At 30.3% G+C, this 25,387-nt stretch overlaps 2 protein-coding genes across 2 annotated transcripts; both read right to left on the reverse strand.

Moving 5' to 3' along the window:
• Nucleotides 1-409: 409 nt before the first annotated feature.
• On the reverse strand, nucleotides 410-4,905 carry LOC140816484 (U-box domain-containing protein 44-like). The gene is made up of 5 exons (XM_073175801.1): nucleotides 4,582-4,905; nucleotides 2,739-4,097; nucleotides 2,267-2,570; nucleotides 1,663-2,150; nucleotides 410-1,560 (listed from the first exon to the last, which is right to left on the reverse strand). Exons 2-5 carry the CDS (start codon nucleotides 3,966-3,968, stop codon nucleotides 559-561), a joined length of 3,024 nt encoding a protein of 1,007 aa, XP_073031902.1. The 5' UTR covers nucleotides 3,969-4,097; nucleotides 4,582-4,905; the 3' UTR covers nucleotides 410-558.
• A 16,077-nt stretch (nucleotides 4,906-20,982) lies between these two features.
• Nucleotides 20,983-25,137, reverse strand: LOC140816575 (uncharacterized). Its single transcript, XM_073175926.1, has 11 exons — nucleotides 25,093-25,137; nucleotides 24,773-24,992; nucleotides 24,390-24,468; nucleotides 24,204-24,298; nucleotides 23,854-23,958; nucleotides 23,692-23,771; nucleotides 22,799-22,889; nucleotides 22,519-22,626; nucleotides 21,771-21,857; nucleotides 21,537-21,605; nucleotides 20,983-21,358 (listed from the first exon to the last, which is right to left on the reverse strand). The coding sequence occupies exons 2-11, from the start codon at nucleotides 24,974-24,976 to the stop codon at nucleotides 21,200-21,202; spliced, it is 1,077 nt and encodes a 358-aa protein (XP_073032027.1). The 5' UTR covers nucleotides 24,977-24,992; nucleotides 25,093-25,137; the 3' UTR covers nucleotides 20,983-21,199.
• Nucleotides 25,138-25,387: the final 250 nt, after the last annotated feature.

A 25,387-nucleotide genomic window follows, 5' to 3' on the forward strand; every position in this document is an offset into this window, starting at 1 on the left:
ATGAACATGAATATAATGTATATACCAGTCAAGTTATTTTCTGGATAAAAAATGGGCACGACGTTATTTGATATATTATTTATTTTTAATAAATAATATATACTAGTCAAATTATTTTATGGGTAAAAAATGGACACGACGTTATTTGATATCTTTTTTATTTTTAATAAATAATAAAGTCATCAAAGCTTGACGCACTTGAGCATCTACATCAAATATCCTAAATATCTCACCCTAAATTTTACATTTTACATAAAAAGAACCTTTCTACCCCATTTATTCCTCAAATTTAGATTTTATGAAAGTAAAACTTCTCTAAATTTCCCTATAAACTCAGTTTTAGAAAGATGTGAAATTATTTCTTGAGTGAATTAAGCATAGAAACAATAAAAAAAAATTCCAATAATCAGTTTGAAGCAAACAAGCCTGTATGCAATATCTAGGACAGAAGAGTATCATATAACAAAACTCCCCATTTCACTAAAATCACATTCAATCAAGAATCAAAGTAATTGTAGATGATAAAATCTATGAACCAAGAGCAGGTATTGAATTCTTTCAGAAAAAAGAAGACTGATCGTGAAGAACGTTCAACCGAGCAAGTATTGTGGCAGCTAAAGATCTCAAGTTGCTGTTTCCTCTCTGAGTCAAATCCACCAAATACCTCTGAGTTAGTTGTCCATACTTCTGTTTATATTCCAGAATTCGAAATATCCTCTCTAAAGAGCTCAATATCTTCTCCTGTAAGCTGGTACATGGGCTTGGGTGACTGATTAGTTTAATCATCTCTGCAATTGCATTTGCTTCCTCCAGTACCTTGCAGCCATTTTGCAAACGTTCCCCGTCTATCAAAGTTAAAAGAGCGTCTAAAGCTGCCTCGCAGGCTTCCAGATTCGGTTCCCCCCTCAGAACCTGAACAAGAGGCTTTACTGCACCTGCTTCCAATAGGCAAAACGAGGATACAACTGTACAGATACCTCGGTGAACTGGGCAGGATTCGGGTAAAGCCGAAAAGCACCATAAAACTGGACGCCTAGAGATTTGCCGACTCAGCTCAGGGGAACTCAGAGAGAGTTGGGTCAAAGAAATTCCTATGTTCCTTCTTGTTAAACTGCTTCCCGTCTCGAGCAGCGGTAGTAGATTGTCTATGATGCCTACTTCCGCTACTTTTTTTTGCAATTGCACGCTTGTCCTAACTGTTAAACGGCATATGGCTCCTACTACGCTCTCTGTGAACTGATTTCGTTTACTTCTAATATTCTCACTGTTGAAAAGAGAAGTAAGACTACTCGTGAGATTGTCGGATTCCAAAAACCACTTGGAGATTTGTGCAGATTCGGGAAGGTTAGCGATTGTACCCAATGTTGAGGAAATTTCTTCTTCGTTTTCGGAATTCCTGATGATCATGAGCAAGGCTTCGACTGAAGATTGTGTTATGTGTTCCAAGATTTTGGCCTCATCGTCATCTTCTGTCAAGCAGCATAATAGCTTGACTGCATTTGCACGTAAAGTGGGATCATCAACCTCACACAATCTCAACAACACTGGCATGGCTGAGTACTGTGAAAGGCAAGCAACCAAGCCATAAATTTGGAGGCGAATTTTCAATACAAGCGTATTTAATAATCATCTAAATAAGATGACTAGTCAACTATATTTTACCTGTCTCAATTTTGACTTGATAATAACAGCAATGGGTGAAAGGCACATGACATGAAATATCCGGATGATGTTTTGTTTCACACCAGGTCCTGTAAAATTAATCAGCGAATATAATTCAAGAATATCCTCTTCAGATTCCAACAACGGAACTGGAACTGCAGCAGAATCTTCAGGTATACTCGATAGAGCGAGATTTACAATAACTGCAGACACAAGCTCGCGCCATCTTTGTGTCGATGTTTGGTGATGGAGAATGTCCAGCAATGGTCTGACGGCATGCTTCTTTATCACCTCTTGCCCATTCTTTTTTAAGGTTGACAGATTCAGAAGAGCTCCAACAGCAACTATTTTCATCTCCACATCATCATGGGAGACCAAGACAAGAAGTAAATCCAAGACACCATCTTCTACTAGAGATGATTTGTTATGATTCGTCAACTCCATCTCCCACAAAGTTTTTGCCATTGCCATCTGGACATGATCTGGCCCTGTCAACAAAAATAATCATGGGATGGTTTTGTATCAAGAACTAACACATATATAATAGCACAATACAAACATACTGGATAACTGATAGTTAAAAACAAGTTTTCAAGATATTTACCGGCCGAGAGACGCTGCAGAAGATATTTAAAATAGTTATTATTAGCCATGAGAACGACATTGTCATCCGAGAATGCAAGATTATCCAAAACATTCCTTGCATCTGTGGCGGCTTGATGGTCGTCACTGGTTAAAATAGTTACAAGAAGAAGTATGCAGCCTTGAACATTACCAATGTAGTCACGCACTGATTCACATTTTGACAGTTCCAGCAGTAAAGCCACGGCCAATTTCCTTTCCTCGATTTGCCTTCCAAGAAACTGAACAATGTATTTAATTGCATTCTCAACTCTAGCAATTATGTCCTGAAAAATATATTATATCAGGAAAAATTGCACAAAGCAAGATATGCAAAACTTAATATGACATAATTGATCATTATATTATAGATGTGATTAAACGTCTCAGAGTATTAGTGAACATAAATCATTATAGGAGAAAACATAACTGAGAGTCCGAGACTAAATTCGTACCTTAGCATCATCGTTATACTTTGCCAGCAAACAAAGTATCTGAAGGGTCTGGTTCCTGATACTCCGATCTTTAACATGGAGGAGCTCAATAAGAGTAGGTATGTAATCCTCCAATATCAACCATTCTCGGTGTATTTCCCTTTGCTGACACAGATCCAGCAATTGTTTCAGACAAACTAGAACTTCCTCCTGCCCTCCTGATGATAGTCTTGATTTAAGAGAAGCAAGAATAATCATGGTATTTCTCTCCTGCCATTCTTCAATAGATTGCCTCAGGGTTCTGTTTGGCCTAAGCATCGAAGAATCCAATGGAGTCGAGGTCAGAGGACACGTGGGGTTATCTGCTAACCACTTATCTATGGAGCTCCTCTCAAAAGTATACCCCAAAGGAGTTTCCACAGGATCAACCATAGCTTCTTTAGTGATTGGGCAAATGAACGTCGTTAGAGGTTCGAGCGGCTGCATACCTAAAGATTTTCTCTTGATTAAGTGTTTCTTTTCTCTATCTTCTAACGACAAAGCTATATCTGCCCTTTCTAACAAAGCTATAATCTGATCCATCTGTATGGCTTCGGCCTCATTTTTTCGCAACCTTACATTTTCTATTTCAATCTTGAATTGCTCGAACTCCCTTTTTAATGCTGCACGATCAGTCGAAACCCCAACAGCCTTTGCAATAGAGACCAACAAGTTATTAGCAAAAGTACGATCGACATTCCTTTGGTGTATTCCAAATTCTATTTTTTCTAGAATCTCTTCTCCAGCAATGGCAGCCTTAAATTCGGCATTCTTCATTTTATTAACCAGCTGGTTTATGTCGTCTCTAGTACTCAAGGAAATGTCTAGAGAAGTAAGAGATAAGCAACTCATTGCATGGCTAATCTCTTTAGTAATATCCCCTATACACTTAACAATAGACCTAGAATTTACAAAGAGATAAAACCGGTTTCTGTCGCTACAATCCTGGATCAGTTGCTTTGCCAGCTTCGTTTGATGGTTTAGAATCTCCACAACATTTCTCAAGCTATCAGAATCACACAAATCCTTCCTTTGCAACTCACTCAATAGAGGAACAATCTTATGCAAATACTCTGATAGTTGAGCAAAACTCTTCTTTTCAATGATCACATTTTTAGAGGATATCACTAACTCAACGATGGCTTCTATTACCTGAGAAAGGACTTCCATTACAGTAGCAATTGGGAAGCCAGTTACCGCATCAATGACCATTATTCAAGAACTAAAGATTTCACAGGGAGTTTCGGTCTAATCTTGTTTGAGGAAATTCAATCAACATCTAACTCATTGTCTCCAGGAAAACAAATGGGCCCAAATCTCTCTTTGCATTGCCTCAAATTCCTACATTCAAGAATACCCATAACAATAACTATACATAAACTTCCTTCTTTAATTCATAAAAGTAGCAACAATAAAGATAGAGTGATCAGCGAAATGAAACAGGCGAACACTAAATTCAAGCACGCTCTAAACTTGTTTCTTATTGAAGGCAACAATTTTGCAGAAACTAAATTCAGAAGAAAATATCTCATGATAAATTTCTCCAAAATGTAAACAGAAGAAACAATTCAGAAAATCTGAGTCCCATCATGGACTTGACTTCAAAGCTTTCCCAAATTTTCTCCACAAAGCAGATTATTTACTGCATAAAATTAAGAGACTCGACTAATTATCCCACGCAAAAGTGCCAATAATCCAATAATAAACACTAATCACAACAAGAAGACAAACTGGACTTTCTTATATCTTTTCTCCACAGCAAATATAGCCATAATAGTTAGCGTCAATTCATTAAATCTCAAGTTTCGTAAACAAGAAAGCTAACCTGACGTCATTAATTCTCCCCTGAGAAAGCTGTCAATCGAAAATGATCAACAGCAGCAGTAGCAAGAAGACCGGGAACAGGAAGACCATATACAAGAAGTCAAGAAGACCATAAATAATGCATCGACAAGATTTTGCTAAGAACTTTAGATTCATTAAAAAGAAATAAATCCAGTTGGATCAATTAGCATGCAAAGCAGCCCATCATAGCAGGGTACAAAAAAAAATTCGGAAGCAAGAAACTAGACTAGGTAGAAGGACTACGCCGGGATTGAATTTTCTTTAGTAGTTGGACTTCATTTATTTGTGTGGTACTCGTGAAATTCTTTGCGATACTGTGTAGTTTCTCGATTTGTATTAAAAGAATAAATTAATGGTTTTAGTAAATTGATAAAATAAAATATTTCCTTAAAGAACTTGTATATAATTTAGTTCTTCTATTTACATCACAATATTCAAATACTTATATATCACCTTGCCTTAAAATATAAATTTATCACGAGTTTTTCTTTTTCTTGAAATTTAAATTTTCGTAATTAAATGTTTTTATAGCATCAACGAAGATTTGTCGTTGTGTTATTTATATTTTGAGTTTTTTTCTTCCTCTCGGGTTTTATGCAAGTACAAAAGCTGCATGTGAATGAGATAACTCTCACTTATTGGATATATATGTTTCATCACGCCTAACAAGTGAGTGCCACTTCATTGATAAACACAAAAATTAACACGATTGATGAGCAACGTAACAAAACTAAGGTATTCAATATTTTAAAATAATATTATTATCTGTTATGTTTAGTGCTTTTTATCTCATTCTTTTATTTACCAAAAATATCAAAGATTGCTTCTTCTTTTTTGTAGTTGATCTCTTCTTTTTTAGATTACTTATAAATTTATCTGAAAATTTTATAGTACAGTATGTTAACAAATCGATTTCATATTTAACTAATAGTAATAAAATCCACACAAAATCATTTAACGTATACTTGTTTGATTGTAAATTCAATTTTTAAAACCAATTAATTAATATATATTTTTATATTATTAGAATTTGCAAATCCCAAAAGTTATTAATTTATAGATGTTATATCTCATTATACCACTTGCTTACTCTTTTCAATAAATAAAATAATGAAAATAGAGCACAATAAATATTAAACAATATAGATGCAATATTAATAAATTATTAAATTTTAAATAAGTTTTTACAAATTTTCCATAATGTTTTTTAAATTTATAATTCCTAGTTCCAACTATATATGCAACCGATTTTTTAATCTTAAGTGCAAAGATCAAATATTATGATTATAAATACACGGATATACATAAATTTGATTTGGACTTCTGTTGTTGCAATTCAACTTCCTCCACTGGGCGGGTCTTCCAAGGAAATGGAATATATTAGCTGACAGGATCTTAGTTTTTTTTTCCACCATTTTAAAGTGTTATCATGTATAGTAAACATCAATTATTAGATTAATTACTTTATATAATATACATATATAAAATACACTTTTCAGGAATAATAGTATTTGCTAGATAATAAAATTTATTTAAAAGATAATTGATGTAGTCAAATAAAATAATCACTTGAATTAAAAAAATTAAGGAAAATATAAGAACATCGGATCGAGGTGTGTCGATGACGCACCAGTGATACTAAAGAAAAGATAACGGATCGTCACCTGCATTATGAACAAAACGTTAAAAAAACATAGGTGATTATCAAACGAAAATCCTCTTATCCACTAAAGTCAACTATACTCAAAATAAGGGAAAATATGGAACTTGTTGAGAGTAAATGAGAACTTAATTGGGAAATGAGAAACTTGGTCTACTTATAGACTCTTGGAGGGCTTTTGCGGGTTTGGATCATTGGGCCTCATAGTCACTTATTCATATATCACGATTGAATGAGTGATCATGATATATCCACTCAACATATATATAACGTGTTAAGTAGATAAAATCACTACTTACATGAAACGTCAAACGGATAAACAAAACTAAGCAAGCTTCTTGGAAATATATATGGTTACCGTCTATTTATTAGTACTAGAAAAATGCATGTGCGTTGCACGTAAAAACTTAAACTGCTGAAAATATATGTGCGAAATTTTGATAATATTTAAATGAATTAAAACATGACTAATAACATTTATCAACTGAAACAAACTAAGCCATATGTGGGGACCCGGACGCTAATCAGGTTCTTAATCATCATTGGGACTAATTAATCAATTATAAAACAGGGTCTAATTTTTTTTTTTAAAATGCGGAACGTAGTGAAATCAAACTAATATACATATCAGTATAAAATACAATACAAGTCCTGTACTGCATGCATTCAAACTAAACTAAGGTTTAACAACTAATGTCAAGTGTTCAAACCATATTATACATCATAATCAAATTCCGTAGTCTCCACTCTAATCACGATCTCTCTCTTCATCTCCTGGACCCTGATCCTGTCCCACCTGTTGTCATGTACACATACAGACAAGACAACAGCCGGATAACTCCGGTGAGAATAAAATCCCAGTATAAATCAATGAACATGCAATCATATAAACAATTATAAAGCATGTATCAGGTAACAGATATATGTATCAAAATCTGAAACATAAACAATCATAATACTGTCAAACATATACGTGACTCCACGTCTCAGACTAGACTCAATCCTAGTCTAGGGATCCCGGTTTCCAAATGTGGTGTTCCTATACCGAATTCCGTAATAGAAGGAACTCTGATCCTATTACTCGATATAACCAAATATGGTGTTCCTATATCGAATTCCGTAATAGAAGAATTCCAATCCTATTACTCGATATAACCAACATCCGGTGTCCTGACCTAACCGTCATGGACTGGAGCTCTATCGCTAATATACCATCTTAAGACATCGTGCAAAGTACCCGTGGCGATCCGCCACTGTCAGGCACTTCCGTCCCAAGATGTCTACACTATCCTGTGACATCGTGCAATGTGCCCGTGGCGATCCCACCACTATCAGGCACTTCTGTTACAAGATTTCTCGTCTGATACCTGCTATCTATAAATCAAGAGAACAAGTATATCAATCAAATAAATGCAATATCAATGCAATAAAGTAAAGTATGTGATTTAGGGAAACTCAAGTCTAGACTGACTTAAGTCGATCTCCCAATACCACATTGACTTATACCTTTCGTTTATAGTCTCGGTCTAAAGCAATCGAAGTTTTGAACTCAAGACTGTCTCTGTAAATCTGAAACGATATATCAAGAATCATAATATCAATATTTTATTCTCAATTCAACTCTGAATCTGATTAATCTGCATTAACTCAAATCAGCGGCATAACGGCACAATCTCAGTATTCCCGTCAATACCATATCACCAGATATTAATTACAAATCATAACATATATTCGATACAATTTGTAATCAGTCTATAATCCAAATCTATTCATTTTCAATTAATATAATCTGAAAAATCATAACAATTTCATAATCAATCAGTTCTTCGATCTGACTTCGATTCTACGATGTCTAGTATTCCCAGAACACATAATAATGGTCAAATAATAATTTCTCCAATATCATAATTTAAAATAATAACAGAACTCAATAAAACTTACGTCCAGTTATAGCTCTCGTCGAGAGGAGTACGGTACTGTGTCCGGATTAAATTCTGATAAACGGATCACGCACAATCAAATTTCTAAACCAATTGGAAACTTGAGGAATTTGGAAATGGGAATCTCGGTTTCTTGCTGGAGGGAAAGTGAAGGAATTGAAACTTTTATATGTCAAAGCATGACAAGTGTCCCACCAAGTCATAATTTGCACTTTAGTCCCTGGATTCTTAACTATTTGCAATTCAGCCCTCAATAACTATTTTTAATTCAATTTCAATCCTACTTAATTATAAAATCGTGGAATTTAATTCATCATTCCAAAATTCGTAAATTAAATAATCTCGGATTAAAGTGATATAATCTCGGTTTAAAATAATATCATTTCTATAATCTCGGACCTTACACCATAAAAAATAAAAAAATCATGACCATAGACGGTATATGAATAAGAGAAATTATCTTATCCACTTGACACACTTTCAAATATGCTTCTTGGTTGATTTTGAGAACTCAACAACTCTTTGTCGTAGTTTGTTATAATATGCATATAACTATTTTGATATGCTCAGCAAGTATCTGATCGTCTTTAACATATATTATGTTATTTACAATCTTTATTCGGGATCTGGCATGCTCATAGTTTGCTTCTTTATCACGACATTTTTTCGGTTTTCTACATTGTTTTTTATCTGATAATCTTATTTTTCTGGCTATTTTTTTGTTTTTAAATGATTTTTCAGCTTTTGACAATCATCAACTATAACTCCTAAGAAAAAATGCTTTTATTCGCGATAAGTTTTCGCTGTGACTAAAAGTATGTATAACTTTTATATTCTTCAACAACATAACCAATGAATGGTGTTGCACCTTCTTCAAATATTGTGATATTTGTGATATCATTTTTATATATTTAGTATCAATATTATAAATATATAGCTATAAGGTTAATAAATTTTAAACAACTATTTCTCAATCACTGTGAGAAAAATACTTGAAATCTCTTCAAATGTTTATATCTTTGAATTGTGTCCTCATTTAATTTGACGCAATTCAAGAAAGTCATCTTCATCGTCATTTTTTGGAAGCTTTGAAATAATGATTGCGTGCATCATGTCATGAGGATGATATAGTTTCAATCTCATTTGCTGCGTTTAGAACGTAATATTATATTATTCATTGAAACAAAATAAATTTTCTTCTATCGAGTTTATATTTTGTTTTATAATATTTTATATCTCGTGGAACGATATACAAACTTAATTATTGTATTTTAAAAATCTTGAGAAGAGATACGAATAATGTAATTAAGATATGCATATGAGATATCATTCAAATATATGTCAAAGTATTTGTCTTATTCAATATCTCATCTAATACTATAACCATTTAGATTTCATGGACGAGGAGTTTTCTATCCTACCATCATATATGTTATGAATTAGTGGTTAGACACTTTGACTAAAAAAAAAAAAGACAAAAACAATCTTGTAGTCACATCGAAATATATCGAGATAATATTGGAGGAAATAAAGTGAAACTGGCTTAATGTATCAATAAAATGCACAAAATTGATCTATTATATTGCGTCAACAAAGTTTTAGAATTGTTCTCATACCATTATAAATAGAATGAGAATTATGCACAATTTGTTTTTTATGTATTTTTTTTCTGAATGAAGAATTTTTTCTTTTTGAAAAACTATTTTATTGAGAAATATTGACATTTTATATGACATTCATATGTCGGACAACCATGAAGTAACAACATAATCATTATATAACACTTAATGTACACATACAATTCTTCAATTTCTTCTTCATTGTGCTTCGTTTAAATTTAAATCTGAATCATTCTTGATCTTAATATTTTGCTTTAAATATGATTTAATATATATGTATATGTTTCATGTTACTTAGTTGAACCTAATTTCAAATATCTATAAAAAAATGTGCTTGAATTATATCATACAGAAATTAGGACATAGTATGTAGGACTGAGCGCTTGCCGCTTTACCAAAATCTATAGTAGTAATGGTGCAACTCAAATCTTTTAAACTGCACAGCAGCTCAAGCACCACTGTTCGGCCGCTCTACCAAGCAGGAACAATTATTGCACCCAACAATCTCCCTTTCAATAATTGCACTATTCGCAATCAATGAGAATCGAACCCGTGACCTTAGCTCTGATACCAATTGTAGGGCCGAGCGCTTGCCGCTTTACCAAAAGCTATAGCTAGTAGTAATGGTGCAACTCAAATCTTTTAAACCGCACAGTAGCTCAAGCACCACGGTTCGACCACTCTACCAAGCAGGGACAATTATTGCACCCAACATAGTAATACACAACATTATTTTTTTTATTTAACATGTCTATTTTTTTTTTCATTCACTATGTTTGTCTTAACTTTTTGTTCAAAATTTGACGCATTTCGTAGACTATATGTATGAAAAACCAAAAAATTATATAATTCACAGAAACCATTTATTATTCTCTTCGTAGAACAGAAGACCCAAAATACGTGGCTTTGATTGGTATACTCTCATACTTATTTTTATAAACAACAAGACACGTCATATAATATCAGAAAAATCAATTACCGCCAACAATACTAACCAAAACGAATAAAAAAATCATTACACAAACAACCTCGATAAGGAAAAAATAATAACTCAAAGTTTAAAAATAATTTATTTAGTACAATAACAAAGAAATTGAAGTATATACGAGCAATAAAAAGCATAAATCACTCTCAAATTAAATATTATCTCATATTATTCATAATTTGTATAAATTTTCCAATATTTTTTTCAAATAAAGAGAAGACGCCTTATTAATGTCATCGTTTTATAGATATTCATTCCACTTCTTTAAAAAAAAAACAAATGAAAAATGGTGCCTTGAAATCATAAGAAAATCATTTAGAAAAGGAGCCGTAAAAATATAATACAAAGTCACACAATTTTTCTTAAACCATAGAAAAATATTGTATTATTGACAAAATATATCTAGCAACAACAAAACATGTGTTAACTTGTGATATAATTAAAACTTAGAATCATGCATAATCATTGAGTTAGAACAAAATCGCATGCCAAAAATCTACTGGATATTATATATTTTAATAATTTATCCATATTTATCGTTCATCAGAGGACTCTTAGACCTACCAAATTTTGTAGTTCACCTATTATTTTCATAATAAATAATATTACAAAAATAATATAAGCAAGAACATAAAAACTCAAATTAAAATGTCTTCTATCAATCTAAGTAAAAAAAAAATTGATTAGAGAATATAATAATGTCGTAAAAAAATTAAATATTGATTTATGGACAGAAGTTTGGAAATACAATTGTCTCAATAAATAAAAAATATTATCTCTTGATATTCTGAGACATAACATAAAAACGAAGAAATATTTCAATTTTTTTAATATTTTATAAGTCACTTCAAACTAAGTAATCTAAGCAAACAGAAAACATGCATTATGTATTTAAAAATTAAAAAAATATCTCAACAATAAAAAATTGAAAAATAACCATTTTTGTTGGATATTTGATTTTGTTTCTCTTTTCTTCGTGCAAACAACAAATCATATAAACAATCCAAAAACAATTACATGATCAATACAAATGACATATAACAATCAAACATGTTAATGCTATGGTAAAAAAAACTCCTCATTGCAAGAACACAAAATGATCAAATGGAGCATATTATTTAGTAATATTTATTTAGCAGCATTTATAAAAAAAATTGACTAAATAACTTAAAAACAGTGTTTGAAATCACTTACATACAAACATTTCTCTCAATCACATATCTATATTGACACATAAAGAGTTTGAAAATATTTTTATTCTAAATGGGAGAAAGAAATTTTGTATGGCATTAATATTTATTAATAATTTATTTTTATTCATTCCGACTCATCTCCCTTTGTCTTCCTATTATTATTTGACGGCAATATATAAATTTAAGTAATTAAAATTAAATTTAAAAGTAAATTAAAATAATAATTAGTTTGATTGAGTTAAATACACTATTAATGATCTTATTAAACTAAGATAAAAAAATGACTTAAATAACAACATTAACATGACAAATTGTAAAACAAAAAAAAAAAATATAATAGTAAGCTCACAAATGAAAGTCATATATTTAATAGATTAATTAATAGATATTATATTATTTAGTAATATGTATTTAGCATCATATATTGAAAATTGATTAAATAACTTAAATGTTTGCAATGAAATCACTTACATACAAACATTTTCTCTCAATCACGTATTTTTTTGATACATAAGTAATCTATGTATATCTACCTTCTAAATGGGAAAAAAATGTTTTATATGACCTTAATATTTATTAATAATTTAATTTTATTCAATCACACACATCTCTATTTGTTTTCCCATTATTACATTAATGTTCGTAACATTAACAATTTATTTAAATTTATAACATTATGATAGTGATTTTCTGTGAATTTGATGTCAATGTAAATATTAAAGTAAATAATTAAATTTAAAAATAAAAACATATTAATGATTATTATTAAATGAATAGATGAAAAAAACAAAAAAAAAATAAATATATAATTATGATAGTGATTTATGTGAATTTGATGTCAATGTAAATATTAAAGTAATTAATTTTAAATTTAAAAATAAAAATTATTAATGATTATTATTAAAAGAATATATGAAAAAGAAAATATGTAGTAATTAATTTTAAATTTAAAAATAAAAATATATTAATGATTATAGATTGTTAAATACAATAGAGGAAATTCACAATTCAATCCATATATTTATATAGATATAGATTGTTAAATATAATTTTTTTTTTTGTATTATTTGTAAAAAAAACTAAGATTATGAAAAATATAATTAATACATAAATTGTAAAAATAAGTTTGAAACCTCTGTTAGCATAATTTTTTGTATTATTTATTTTAATAAAAGAATGTATAACACTATTACTATTATTTGTAAGGTATTTTCACAAAATCAATTAATTTTATAAATAATATTATTACATATTTTTTCGAATCATTAGTTATTGAATAAATACTTTGATATTATTGGTAGTCATGCCATGAAAGTGAGTGAAAGAGTAATAAATAATAATCAGTCAATGGATTAATAATAATTAACTAATTACATAAAAGGAAGAAAAAATATCATTAGAGTACAATATTAATAAGGATAATAGAAGAAATTCACAATTCAATCTGTATATTTATATAGATATAGAAGATATAGATTATAACATTATGATAGTGATTTTTTGTGAATTAGTATAGATTAACAATTTATTTAAATTTTTAACATTATGATAGTGATTTTTTGTGAATTTGATGTCAATGTAAATATTAAAGTAAATAATTTTAAAATTAACAATAAAAATATATTACTGATTATTATTGTTAAATGAGTAGATGGAAAAATAAATAATCATGTATTTATTTATAATAGTGATTTTCTTGAAAAAGTGAGTGAAAGAGTAATAAATAATTAGTCAATGGATTAATAATAATTTTAAAATAACAATAAAAATATATTAATGATTATTGTTAAATGAGTAGATGAAAAAATAAATAACCATGTATTTATTTATAATAGTGATTTTCTTGAAAAAGTGAGTGAAAGAGTAATAAATAATAATTAGTCAATGGATTAATAATAATAATTAACTAATTACATAAAAAGAAGACAAAGTGTCATTAGAATACAATTTTAATAGGGACAATAGAGGAAATTCACAATTCAATCCATATATTTATATAGATATAAATTGTTAAATATAATTTTTTTTTTGTATTATTTGTAAAAAAACTAAGATTATGAAAAATATAATTAATACATAAATTGTAAAAATAAGTTCGAAACCTCTGTTAGCATAATTTTTTGTATTATTTATTTTAATAAAAGAATGTATAACACTATTACTATTATTGGTAAGGTATTTTCACAAAATCAATTAATTTTATAAATAATATTATTACATATTGTTTCGAATCATTAGTTATTGAATAAATACTTTAATATTATTTGTAGTCATGCCATGAAAGTGAGTGAAAGAGTAATAAATAATAATCAGTCAATGGATTAATAATAATTAACTAATTACATAAAAGGAAGAAAAAATATCATTAGAGTACAATATTAATAAGGATAATAGAAGAAATTCACAATTCAATTCGTATATTTATATAGATATAGAAGATATAGATTATAACATTATGATAGTGATTTTTTGTGAATTAGTATAGATTAACAATTTATTTAAATTTTTAACATTATGATAATGATTTTTTGTGAATTTGATGTCAATATAAATATTAAAGTAAATAATTTTAAAATTAACAATAAAAAAATATTACTGATTATTATTGTTAAATGAGTAGATGAAAAAATAAATAACCATGTATTTATTTATAATAGTGATTTTCTTGAAAAAGTGAGTGAAAGAGTAATAAATAATAATTAGTCAATGGATTAATAATAATTTTAAAATTAACAATAAAAATATATTAATGATTATTGTTAAATGAGTAGATGAAAAAATAAATAACCATGTATTTATTTATAATAGTGATTTTCTTGAAAAAGTGAGTGAAAGAGTAATAAATAATAATTAGTCAATGGACTAATAATAATTTTAAAATTAACAATAAAAATATATTAATGATTATTGTTAAATGAGTAGATGAAAAAATAAATAACCATGTATTTATTTATAATAGTGATTTTCTTGAAAAAGTGAGTGAAGGAGTAATAAATAATAATTAGTCAATGGATTAATATAATTAACTAATTACATAAAAGGAAGACAAAATGTCATTAGAATACAATTTTAATGGGGACAATAGAGGAAATTTACAAAGTGAGTGAAAGAGTAATAAATAATAATTAGTCAATGGATTAATAATAATTTTAAAATTAACAATAAAAATATATTAATGATTATTGTTAAATGAGTAGATGAAAAAATAAATAACCATGTATTTATTTATAATAGTGATTTTCTTGAAAAAGTGAGTGAAGGAGTAATAAATAATAATTAGTCAATGCATTAATATAATTAACTAATTACATAAAAGGAAGACAAAATGTCATTAGAATACAATTTTAATGGGGACAATAGAGGAAATTTACAATTCAATACATATATTTATATAGATATATAATAGATTCAGAGTCCGAAAATCAAATAATTTATTAATGGTAATGCAAGTGGTCGGATCATACAAGTTTTATTTAGATATCTTAATTCAATTTATACTCTTCGCCTCAAATAATATAGTCTTATTCGATTTTTCATATATTTATATAAACAAGTTTAATATTTTATCTTTATTTTATGAGTGTTTAATTGAATATAAAAAGTTGTTGGACGACGTCAATACATTTAATGCTACAAGTATATTAGTAAAAATATATAAAAAAAAATGCTACTTTTAAACATAAACATTTGCATGTATATTTGGGGAAAAAAAGGAAATGTGAAGTGTATATACGTATATTTGAGACCCTGTAGTATTATATTATAGTTAGGAGTGGGTCTCATGTGAGACCGTCTCACGGATCTTAATCTGTGAGACGGATCAACCCCACTCATATTCACAATAAAAAGTAATACTTTTTCATGGATGACCCAAATAAGATATTCGTCTCACGAATAAGACCCGTGAGACCGTCTCACACAATTTTTTTCCAATAATAAGAAGGCAATGTTGCTCAGATTTGAATTTATTCATACCTTTTATTTCCTAAACTAAATAATGTGACTCTAATGAACGTGCAAAATGTTTTTGAAATATAATATTTGAAAATAACCTCATGAAATGTTGTAAGATTTTTTTAAAGACGAGACAATCTCACGAATTTATATTCGTGAGACGAATCGATGTGATCCATATCATCAGAGAAAAATAAAAGTATTATGCTTTCATAAATTTTGTAAGATCGGATATTCGTAAAACAATTTCGTAAGAGTTTTTGTGTTTTTCACTCCAAAAAAATGTTTTAATTCAACTTATTTTTTTAATATATATTCATTGAAATTCCATTCAAAATAATCTCAAGAATTTTTCTAACGTCCTTTTCGATCATTATTCTATTTTTAGGGCGCGTCGAAAAGTACCTAGTCTTGAACGATACCGAATCTTCTTCAGCCGACCGGATTTGTTTGTCTGACCACTCAATTAAGATAAATAAATATAATTAAATAAATAAATGTTGTCTGGAAATATTAAAGGGTTTGGTGTCGGCTAAGAACGAACAGCTGGCTGAACGAGTGCCAACGACTTTCGACCTTGGATTTCTTTGATTAGGTCCACATAATAATGATAGTATAAAAGACGATCTCACAACTTTTTATCTGTGAAACAAGCAAACTCTATCGATATTAACAATAAAAAGTAATATTCTTAGTATAAAAAGTAATATTTTTTCATGGACGACGGTTCAAATAAAATATTCGTCTCACAAAATACGACCATTGACTCACACAATTTTTTGTGATAATGATAATGATAATACCACACAGCCACAGCCGAAAAACATCCTTCTAAAATTTACAGCTGACATTTAATAAAGAGAATCATTTTGGACGAGTATGGTAAGACGTTTTTATAAAATATATTAAAATTTATTTTAATAATAAATATGTGTTTGCATAGAGGGATATACATTGTGACTTGGCCCCCAAATTTTTTTAATAAACTTTTATTATAATATACAAATTTTTTGTCCATTATGGGAGTGTTTGGTTTGTTTGATTAGGTGAGTTTATTTTTTTTAAACACACCTAATCACTCGTTTGGTTCGATTTTTATTAAACCAAGTTAATCCCTCCTATGAATGATTAGGTTATATTAGGTAGGTTAAAATAATACCTCCTCACCCCCTAGGATTATTTATCACACTCTTAATACCTCATATTTTTCAAATTTTACCCTTCTCTTATATTCAAACTCACCACCACTTCCCGTCACCGACCGCCGCCGCCGCCGGCCGATTTTTCCGGCTGGCCGTTTCACGCCGCCGCCCCCGTCAGCCGTTTCCGGCCGGCCGCCGCTGCCACTGTAGCCGCCGCCGCGAAGGGAAAGGGCAATTTTGTCTTTTCATCAAAAAATTCAAAATTATCCTACACTTAAAAATCGTACCAAACATAATATTATTTTACACCATATATTACAATCCTACCACAATCATTTTCTTTATCATTTACATACTAATCATTAGTTTATACTATCATTCCAACCAAACGTAGCATATATGTATACTAGGTACGGGCACCTCAATTTTTGAGGTGTCTTACCCAGGTTTAAGTCTAACATATGAGCATTTATATTTTTATCAGAAAAACTAATTATGTGTTCATATTTATGTAGGTCTTATTTAATAATGTAATTTTAAAAACTATAAATATTATGAGTATAATAATTTTTTAATTTTTTTTATTCGTAGTCATACAATTATTAATTCAAGTGGAATTGTGCTTAAAAAAGGAAAAAAATACGAAAGTGCGTGGAATTTATAAAAGTGAAAATAGTTAAGAAAAAGATTGAGTTGGTGTTCAAATGAGAAAAATTTAATAACATGGCTCAAATTGAATATAAAATATTTATTCATCTTAAAATCTAATCATTGATCTACTCCATAAATAAGTTATTATAAATTGGCAAATAAATTATCCATATTTAAATCATGGTAGTGGTTGTAAGGTGTCACATTTAATTACATTGTTGGTGCTAATGGATTTAGGAACGTGGTAACTTTAACTTAAATATTAGTTGTAATATGAGTCATTAAACAATTGGTAAGAGCACATAAAATCTTGATGTACTCAAAGAAATTTAAAAACTTGTTAATGTAGACATGATTTCAATAGATATAACTTCTTCTTTTTTTTTTTTGAGAATTTAGTTGACGTATTTATGAATTTTGTAATCTCGAGTTTTTATTATATTTAAATATGAAAGTTAATTTAAAAGACAAGACAGCAGAATAGATGATTACAATGAGGGACTAATAAAAGAAATTAAAGTATATGAATAAAAATTGTTTGGAGCTCGTATTAAAAAGAAAGTACAGGTCAGTAACATGTAAACATAAGAAATTAACAGGGAACCAGTTGATGTACTATGAGGAAAATAAAAAGTAAATAAATAGAGTAACGAAGTGGAGATCATTTTTTATATACGTTGGTTTGATCAAGCATAATCTAAAATTTATAATACGTTTACACACATGTACAACGACTAAGCCTTTGTTTGTACCATAAAATAAAGATTTTACTATTAATTTAATATACATGGTTGTTTTGATAGAGCTCGATGTTATTTAGGGTTGTCTCAATGCCTGTTGCATAGCCTAGCAAGAACAAGAGCTTTGATTCCATGTTAAGCACTCTTCGTAAGGTGATGTCCCATATTGGGATGGAGTAAAATATTCTTATTAGTTCTTCATTTTTTTTTTTTGAAATGTATAGTTGTATTGACATTGTCTACCGTCGATACACATACACTAAGATTGTTTTTCATTGAATTTGGTTTATATATTGAATATGTAGTTAGCAAAGGATGGTTATTGATAAATTATAACATAACAAGTATGTTAAAAATTATGTAATTAAGCATATAATTATATATAAGGTAAAATAAACGGTGCCAAGTAAATTTTCATATATGATATAAAATGTGTTGATTCGTAGATAATTTATAATAAATGTCATGGTTGTTTTTGTTGATTGCAATAAAAGTAGGTTAGTCATCTGTAACTGTTCACTGGAGGTAAATTACAAGCTATAATTTTTTACTCAAAAACCATAGTCACAACCATATTTGGTGTATTTGCTGACACCTGCGATGTTCAAAAAAAGTTAGTCATCATTTGTTTATGTCACATGTCAATGAAATGAACATTGTTATAAACAATAGAACAGTATGAAACTGAAAGTTTTCATAATGAAAAGAATTCATTTTCTTAGATAATTTTAAAAATAACAAAATCTGTGTGGTGAATAAGAAATGGATGGATACAAGTCTACGAACTTCGGGAGAAGCTATAAATAATAGAATTATATAAACTTTATATATAAAGAACGCAATAATAATTAATTATGATTAGATGTGGAAAGAAGATGTTATTGACATGTATTTTAGGAGAACATGATGTTTTAGAGGAAAACAAATGTGTTAAGATGAATTTATAATATCTGGTTGAACAATTTAATGTTTATTTATGTATAGATATATGACTATAGTTTAAGGAATATTAATTGATATTTTTATGTTATAGGAAGCACAAATTATAACGATTGAAAAAGTTGGTAGATTTTATGTATCGTATATTTCATTATAGTTCTAAACGCTTTCTAGTATGAATGATCAGTACATATGAAAGACAAAACAAAGGAGAGAAGCACAGGCAGAACAATGCGCCAAGAAAACCGAAAGGTAGACGGCGATAGGGAAGAAGCCGAACAACGAACAAGGAGGAGGGAGGAAGAAATGGAACCAAGACAAGTAGACATGAGTGGAAAAAAAACGAAGGAGAAGAGAAAACCGGTCACAACACTGACACAAGCAACTCTCTCTTCACAGCTGCGTTGTTGGAAGGCCCAAAATTGAACACGTGTTTTTTGGGTTACCAGCTACGGAACAAAAACAGGCCCATTTCAAATTATTCATGCTTTTATATATGTAGATATTAATAAAAAGTGTATGTTGTGTGAATGTTTCATAGATCTATTTTCGTGATACGAGTCAACTTGATATATATTTAAAGTGAAAAGTAATTTTTTTAGTATAAAAAATTATATTTTTCATTAATAAGGTTGGTTTGAAGATTTGTACGATAATATCGACCTGTGATTCATAAGAATTTTTGTGATTAATAAAATACTCCATTCAACTTTGCAATTAGAGATGTATATTAGATGGTAAGACGTCATCTGTTTATAGTAGAATTGCTTGTTCAATTCTTTGTCAGCTCTCATTTTTATTTTCAAGTTTGTTTTTAAATTTTTATTTATTTGTCTTTGTTGGGTCAATGATTAATAATTCTTTTGGAATTAGGAAGAGCAAAATCAACGGGCCTTGTTGAAAATTGGTAGCTCCGACAACGCCGTACACTGCCGTCGCTTAGTATGCTGCCCCCAAACCTAAAATCTTGGATTTGTGTCTCAACATGTTTGGACAACTATTCTAAAAATGGTTTTCAGAGTTGAAAACATTTTTGAACAATAAAAAAAACGATTTTATAGTTCAAAATGATTAATAATGTGTTTTGATAATTATTCTATAAAAAATATCTTAATTCTCATTTAACCCATATTTTTTTATTTTAAAAACATGAAAAAACATATTTCAATTATTATTTAAAAATTATACTTGGATAACTTTTTTAAAAATATTTTTCAAAAACGTATTACAAAATTTTAACAAAACAAATATTTTAATTTTTTTTTACTTATAAAACACAACAAACAATTTTAACATAATTGGCCAAACAGAACCTTAATTTTTTAAAATCTGTATAAAAATCTATAAGGAAAAGTACAAATTTTTTATCTTATACATTTATTTATTTATTTGTGTATAATTTTGGTCATCCATGTTATATCATCTTTGTTTGAAAATACGTCACCGATGTACATAAACCAAAGCCTAGGAGATCACCAACTCAAATCACTCTATACACGAAACAAGTGGAATATTTTATAAACCAAAACAAGTATGTCGTAATGTAGCAGTATACCAATGGCATTAAAATCAGATCATGAAAGATGGAATTTATACCATTTTGGCGGAAGGGTAAGATGTTCTTTACTTTAACTAAAATCACCATATTCATATCAAGAAATCTATCAACATCCTACTGTAAAGTTTAAGTTGTCGACTGCAAAATTATAACCACTAAATATGTCATCAAACCATCGTCGGACATATCCCACCTTATTAATATGAGAGCAATCTACTCAATCACTAACCTTGTCATCAAATCCCTGATTCAAGTCTTGCCTGCTTTTTCCTCTCTTCATTTTCGCCTTCACACGGGATTTTGTTACGAGGGTCTGCACTGTGTTTGCGAAATTCCCAGCAGCCATGATTATGAGAAGAATCCCACTGGTAATTACCTGATATAGACGGACTATTTTAGTACCTTGGTAGGCAAAGTTGATCGATCACATACATTTAAGTAACAATAAATCAGTAATTCATAATAGTTCTTATTTCCCTTTTTTTTAAACAACAAAATAAAATGAATAAGCAAGCAGCAAATTGCAGGTAAAAAATATAATCCGGTAACTTTACCTGCCACTCGGAAGTAAAACCACCAAGTGCAGTTTTAAGCAATAAGACCCCCAGATAGGCCTCAAAACCCTGAAAACAGAACATAGTGTTATTCATTCAGATCAGCTTTTTGGTAGTAGTCACAGCAAAGGATGATCTCTTCAGAAAAAGCACATTTTCCAAAGGAGGAGTTTATTCGAGTACGATATGCAACATTCAAGCTTTTATGATAAACCGAACTTAAATATGGGATACCTGCAAAGTAAAGAGGACAGGAAATAGCAACAATAATTGACCCTCCACCCCAGCAGTTTCTCCCCAAACAACATCCATTCTTCTGGCCTGCACGGTAAAATACCCACCGAAAAATGTACGGCGAGAATGAAAGATCACTAAAATTGGTTCAAGGGACGAGTCCAAGTCAATCAGCCTAATTTTTTCATATTATGAATATGTTGCAATAGCTTTGGCACAAATTCAAGTATTAACCTTTCTCACGATCAAATTCCTTCCCTGTCAATCCACTCGCAAGTATTTGAAACCCAGCAAACTCACATAATTATTAGACATTATTATTTAACAAATAACATCATTTAACAAAAATAAGTTCTCAACTTTGTCTTCTAAAATCTCAGTTTTTCAACAAATCAAAGTCTAAATAAAACTTATTTCAAATTTACAAAACCATAGATTTGATTGATAGCTTGTCAGTCATTGCGACAAAATTTTGACAATGAACTTTACTGGAAACTGGTCAGCCATTGCAAGAAAAATTTGAACTTGGAGTGGAGGAAGACATTTAGTAGCTGTGCATTTATATTGAGTGTGTTTGCATGCATGTGGGGAATAGCAGGGCTGAAGGTGCCAGTCCATGCTGGAATCTCTATATGGAGACTATAAAGATGTATAAATTTTTTAACTGAAACTCCAAGGGACGAGAAACGAGAGAATTGACTAGTGGAGCGCAAAAACTACTTGTCAGGGAAAACATATATGAATTTACCTTGCCAAGTGCAATACGTGTGTACAGTCTCTGCCTTTGATATCTGTTCTGAAGAATCATGGAGACTCCTTGCATAATTGCCCATTTCAAAAACAATTGTACACCTCTCTACAATAGGCATTCTCGTTTCAATTATCTTTTATAGCAGAAAAGGGGGAAAAAGAGAAGAAAACAGCTAATGATACTAAGCCAGGTACACACGTTAATATTGATTACTGAGTTAGTGGATCAGTGCTTGTGTTTTTCTCAGGCAGTGAAATGTTGGCAAATGCATAAATACCTGTTTTTGGGAACAATCAGGTCCTCTCTCTATCTCCCATGTAAGACTTATGAGAGCCATAGCCATAGCATAATAGTGATGTTTAATCCACCTGCACAAGTAGATTCATCACCAATGAAAGTATATAATACAGTCAATATCCAAAACTCACTTACGAAAGCACACAATACTGTGAATGTCCGAGAATCTCAGCCTTGGAAAATAACATTTAAAAAGATTCTACATAAAGCTGAGACTGCAAACATCCCAGTTGAAAGTTTATCCCAGAAATTTTGGAGAAAGATCGGCCGGATGACCATATAGTCTCTTGTGTGAGCTTATAGAAGAAGTCAAACCACTCAAATAAGACATACTACTCAAAAAAATTAAAAATGATGTACTTTAATTTTTGTTTTAAATTTAATTATCAACACAATTGTCCAGCAATGGCTCCATGGGAAAGACACATACAAATGGAATTCAAGACAATAAAACTTCGTTACCAGGTCTATTTTATAAAGAGCACAGTTATGGTATAAGGAAGGACTATTCCTACCAATGCTGAATATCCAGCTTTGACCGTCAAATGAAACAAAAAAAGAAAATGGTGACAAATTATCGATCCCCTTTCATTCAGAGTTGATCAAAACAAAATTTCTACAAGAAAGACGAATCCAAAGACTTATTCAAAAGTCAGACATATGATTAGTAGTTGGATTTGGGATAAAGCAAATTTTTAAGGAATGCAACCCGATATACGGTAAGATCTTCAGTTGTCAATGAAGGTCACAGGCACAATTTAATAGACAGAGCTAGGTGAAAAAGAAAGCGTTACATGTAAAGGGTCTAAGGGCCAAACATGATTTGGAAACTATATCAATCAAAACTGAAAATGTATGAACCGTGTCAATTACCATGGGCGTATGCCGCTTCCATTAACTCTCAAAATATTTTCTCTCAATGCCAAACTTGTGTAGAGATACAGCAACCATGCCTGGATGACAGAAATTGAGTAGGCTACATTTTTAAGTGAAATTCGCATCAATGATATGTAAAAGAAAACACACATAATATACCTGGTAAAGCTGAACAGGCAGTGCAGGCAAACATCCATCCCAAATCCATGACCTTAACGTCAGCAGCAGTGATGGCAAAAAAAGGAACAAGCACGTTGTTCTATCCTGCCATGAGATACGAGTCATGCTAAAAATAAACCAGATAAGTAAGATTGCTTCCATCAAACGGCTAAGAAGATTTACAAAGCTCAAGACAATCAACCACCTCAAGCTATATGAATAATTTCCTTAGTGAAATTAACAAAATTAAAACTAATTAACAAAAAGCATGGCGGATACCAATGAGGGAATTTAAGGAAGCATATGCTCAAACCGTAGGTTGGCTTGGAATATTTTAAGATGAAGCATACTCTGAACTTGTTGTATTCCTCTTTCACTTTCTGTTGCACGTCCTTTCTGTTCGCCCGCACATTAATAGGACCAAGAAACATCCTCAAAAAGCTCCCTACATCCACAGAGTGACAAATAAATATCATCACAACAGATTTCATATGTAGAATAAACTATCTACCAACACAAAATCAATAGAATCCCACCATGATATTTGCTCGGGAGAAATGCAGCTGCGTCTCCTTCGCTCAGGACATATCTCGCTCTAACCAAATCTTCCTCCAGCTTGAGAAAAATAATGAAAAAATTCAGCGGAAAGCATGCGATATACAAATACGATTCATTTGGTGGATAAAGGCATCAAAGAATAAGCTATATTTCCTCAGGCACGGATAAAGCACCCGTCTTGATAAATTCGTATCATAATTGAGCACCACGAAAATAGAAAATCAAATGGTTCTCCCCTTTTCAACATCGCGGTGAAATCAAAGGGAATTTTTTTTTTCCCACCAAAAACAAATTAATAACAGCATAACATCTGTATCTTGTGCATGCGCAGAGATGGTCAAGTTTTAAGCCGAGCACACACTTTTTCGGCGTGTTTGGAGCTTCGAAGAGAGGAACGCAGGGAACCGATGTGGGCGTCGAGTGACGCAACGCGCTGGCGGAGCGCGTCTTCTTCGCGGGAGGTGCGGGATATGAGGGACGCCGCTAAGTCCTGCAACTCCTTGGCTTCTTCTAGCAGCCTGGAAACCTGGTCCCCGACATCTCGATCATCCGGCGATTCTCCCATCGGAGTATGACGGTGCCTGGGAATTTGGGTATTATGGGGAATCGGGAAAATGGATGGATACAGAAGTCAGAAAAATATTGAATTAAATTAAAATCGAGAAGAGGGGATCCACGTACTCAGTCAGATTATGAGCACCACTTCCAAATTTCCAAAGGGCATTTACATAACTAGCAAAAAAACTGAAACCATATTCTAAATAACTAAAAAATAAATTAATAGTAAAAATATTTTTAATCTTTGTATAACGTGATCAAATTCATCAAACAACATTTCGTTCGGAAAAAGATAGATCAAAACAAATTATAAGAATTTGGAATAATGATATATCAGATTGAGGACTAAATTGAACTAAAATAACAATATAAATATAATGATTTGAATTGATTAAGCAATATAAGAATGTAAATAGAA

The sequence above is a fragment of the Primulina eburnea genome, chromosome 16 (genome assembly GCF_022965805.1).
Source record: "Primulina eburnea isolate SZY01 chromosome 16, ASM2296580v1, whole genome shotgun sequence".
Taxonomy (NCBI): Eukaryota; Viridiplantae; Streptophyta; class Magnoliopsida; order Lamiales; family Gesneriaceae; genus Primulina; species Primulina eburnea.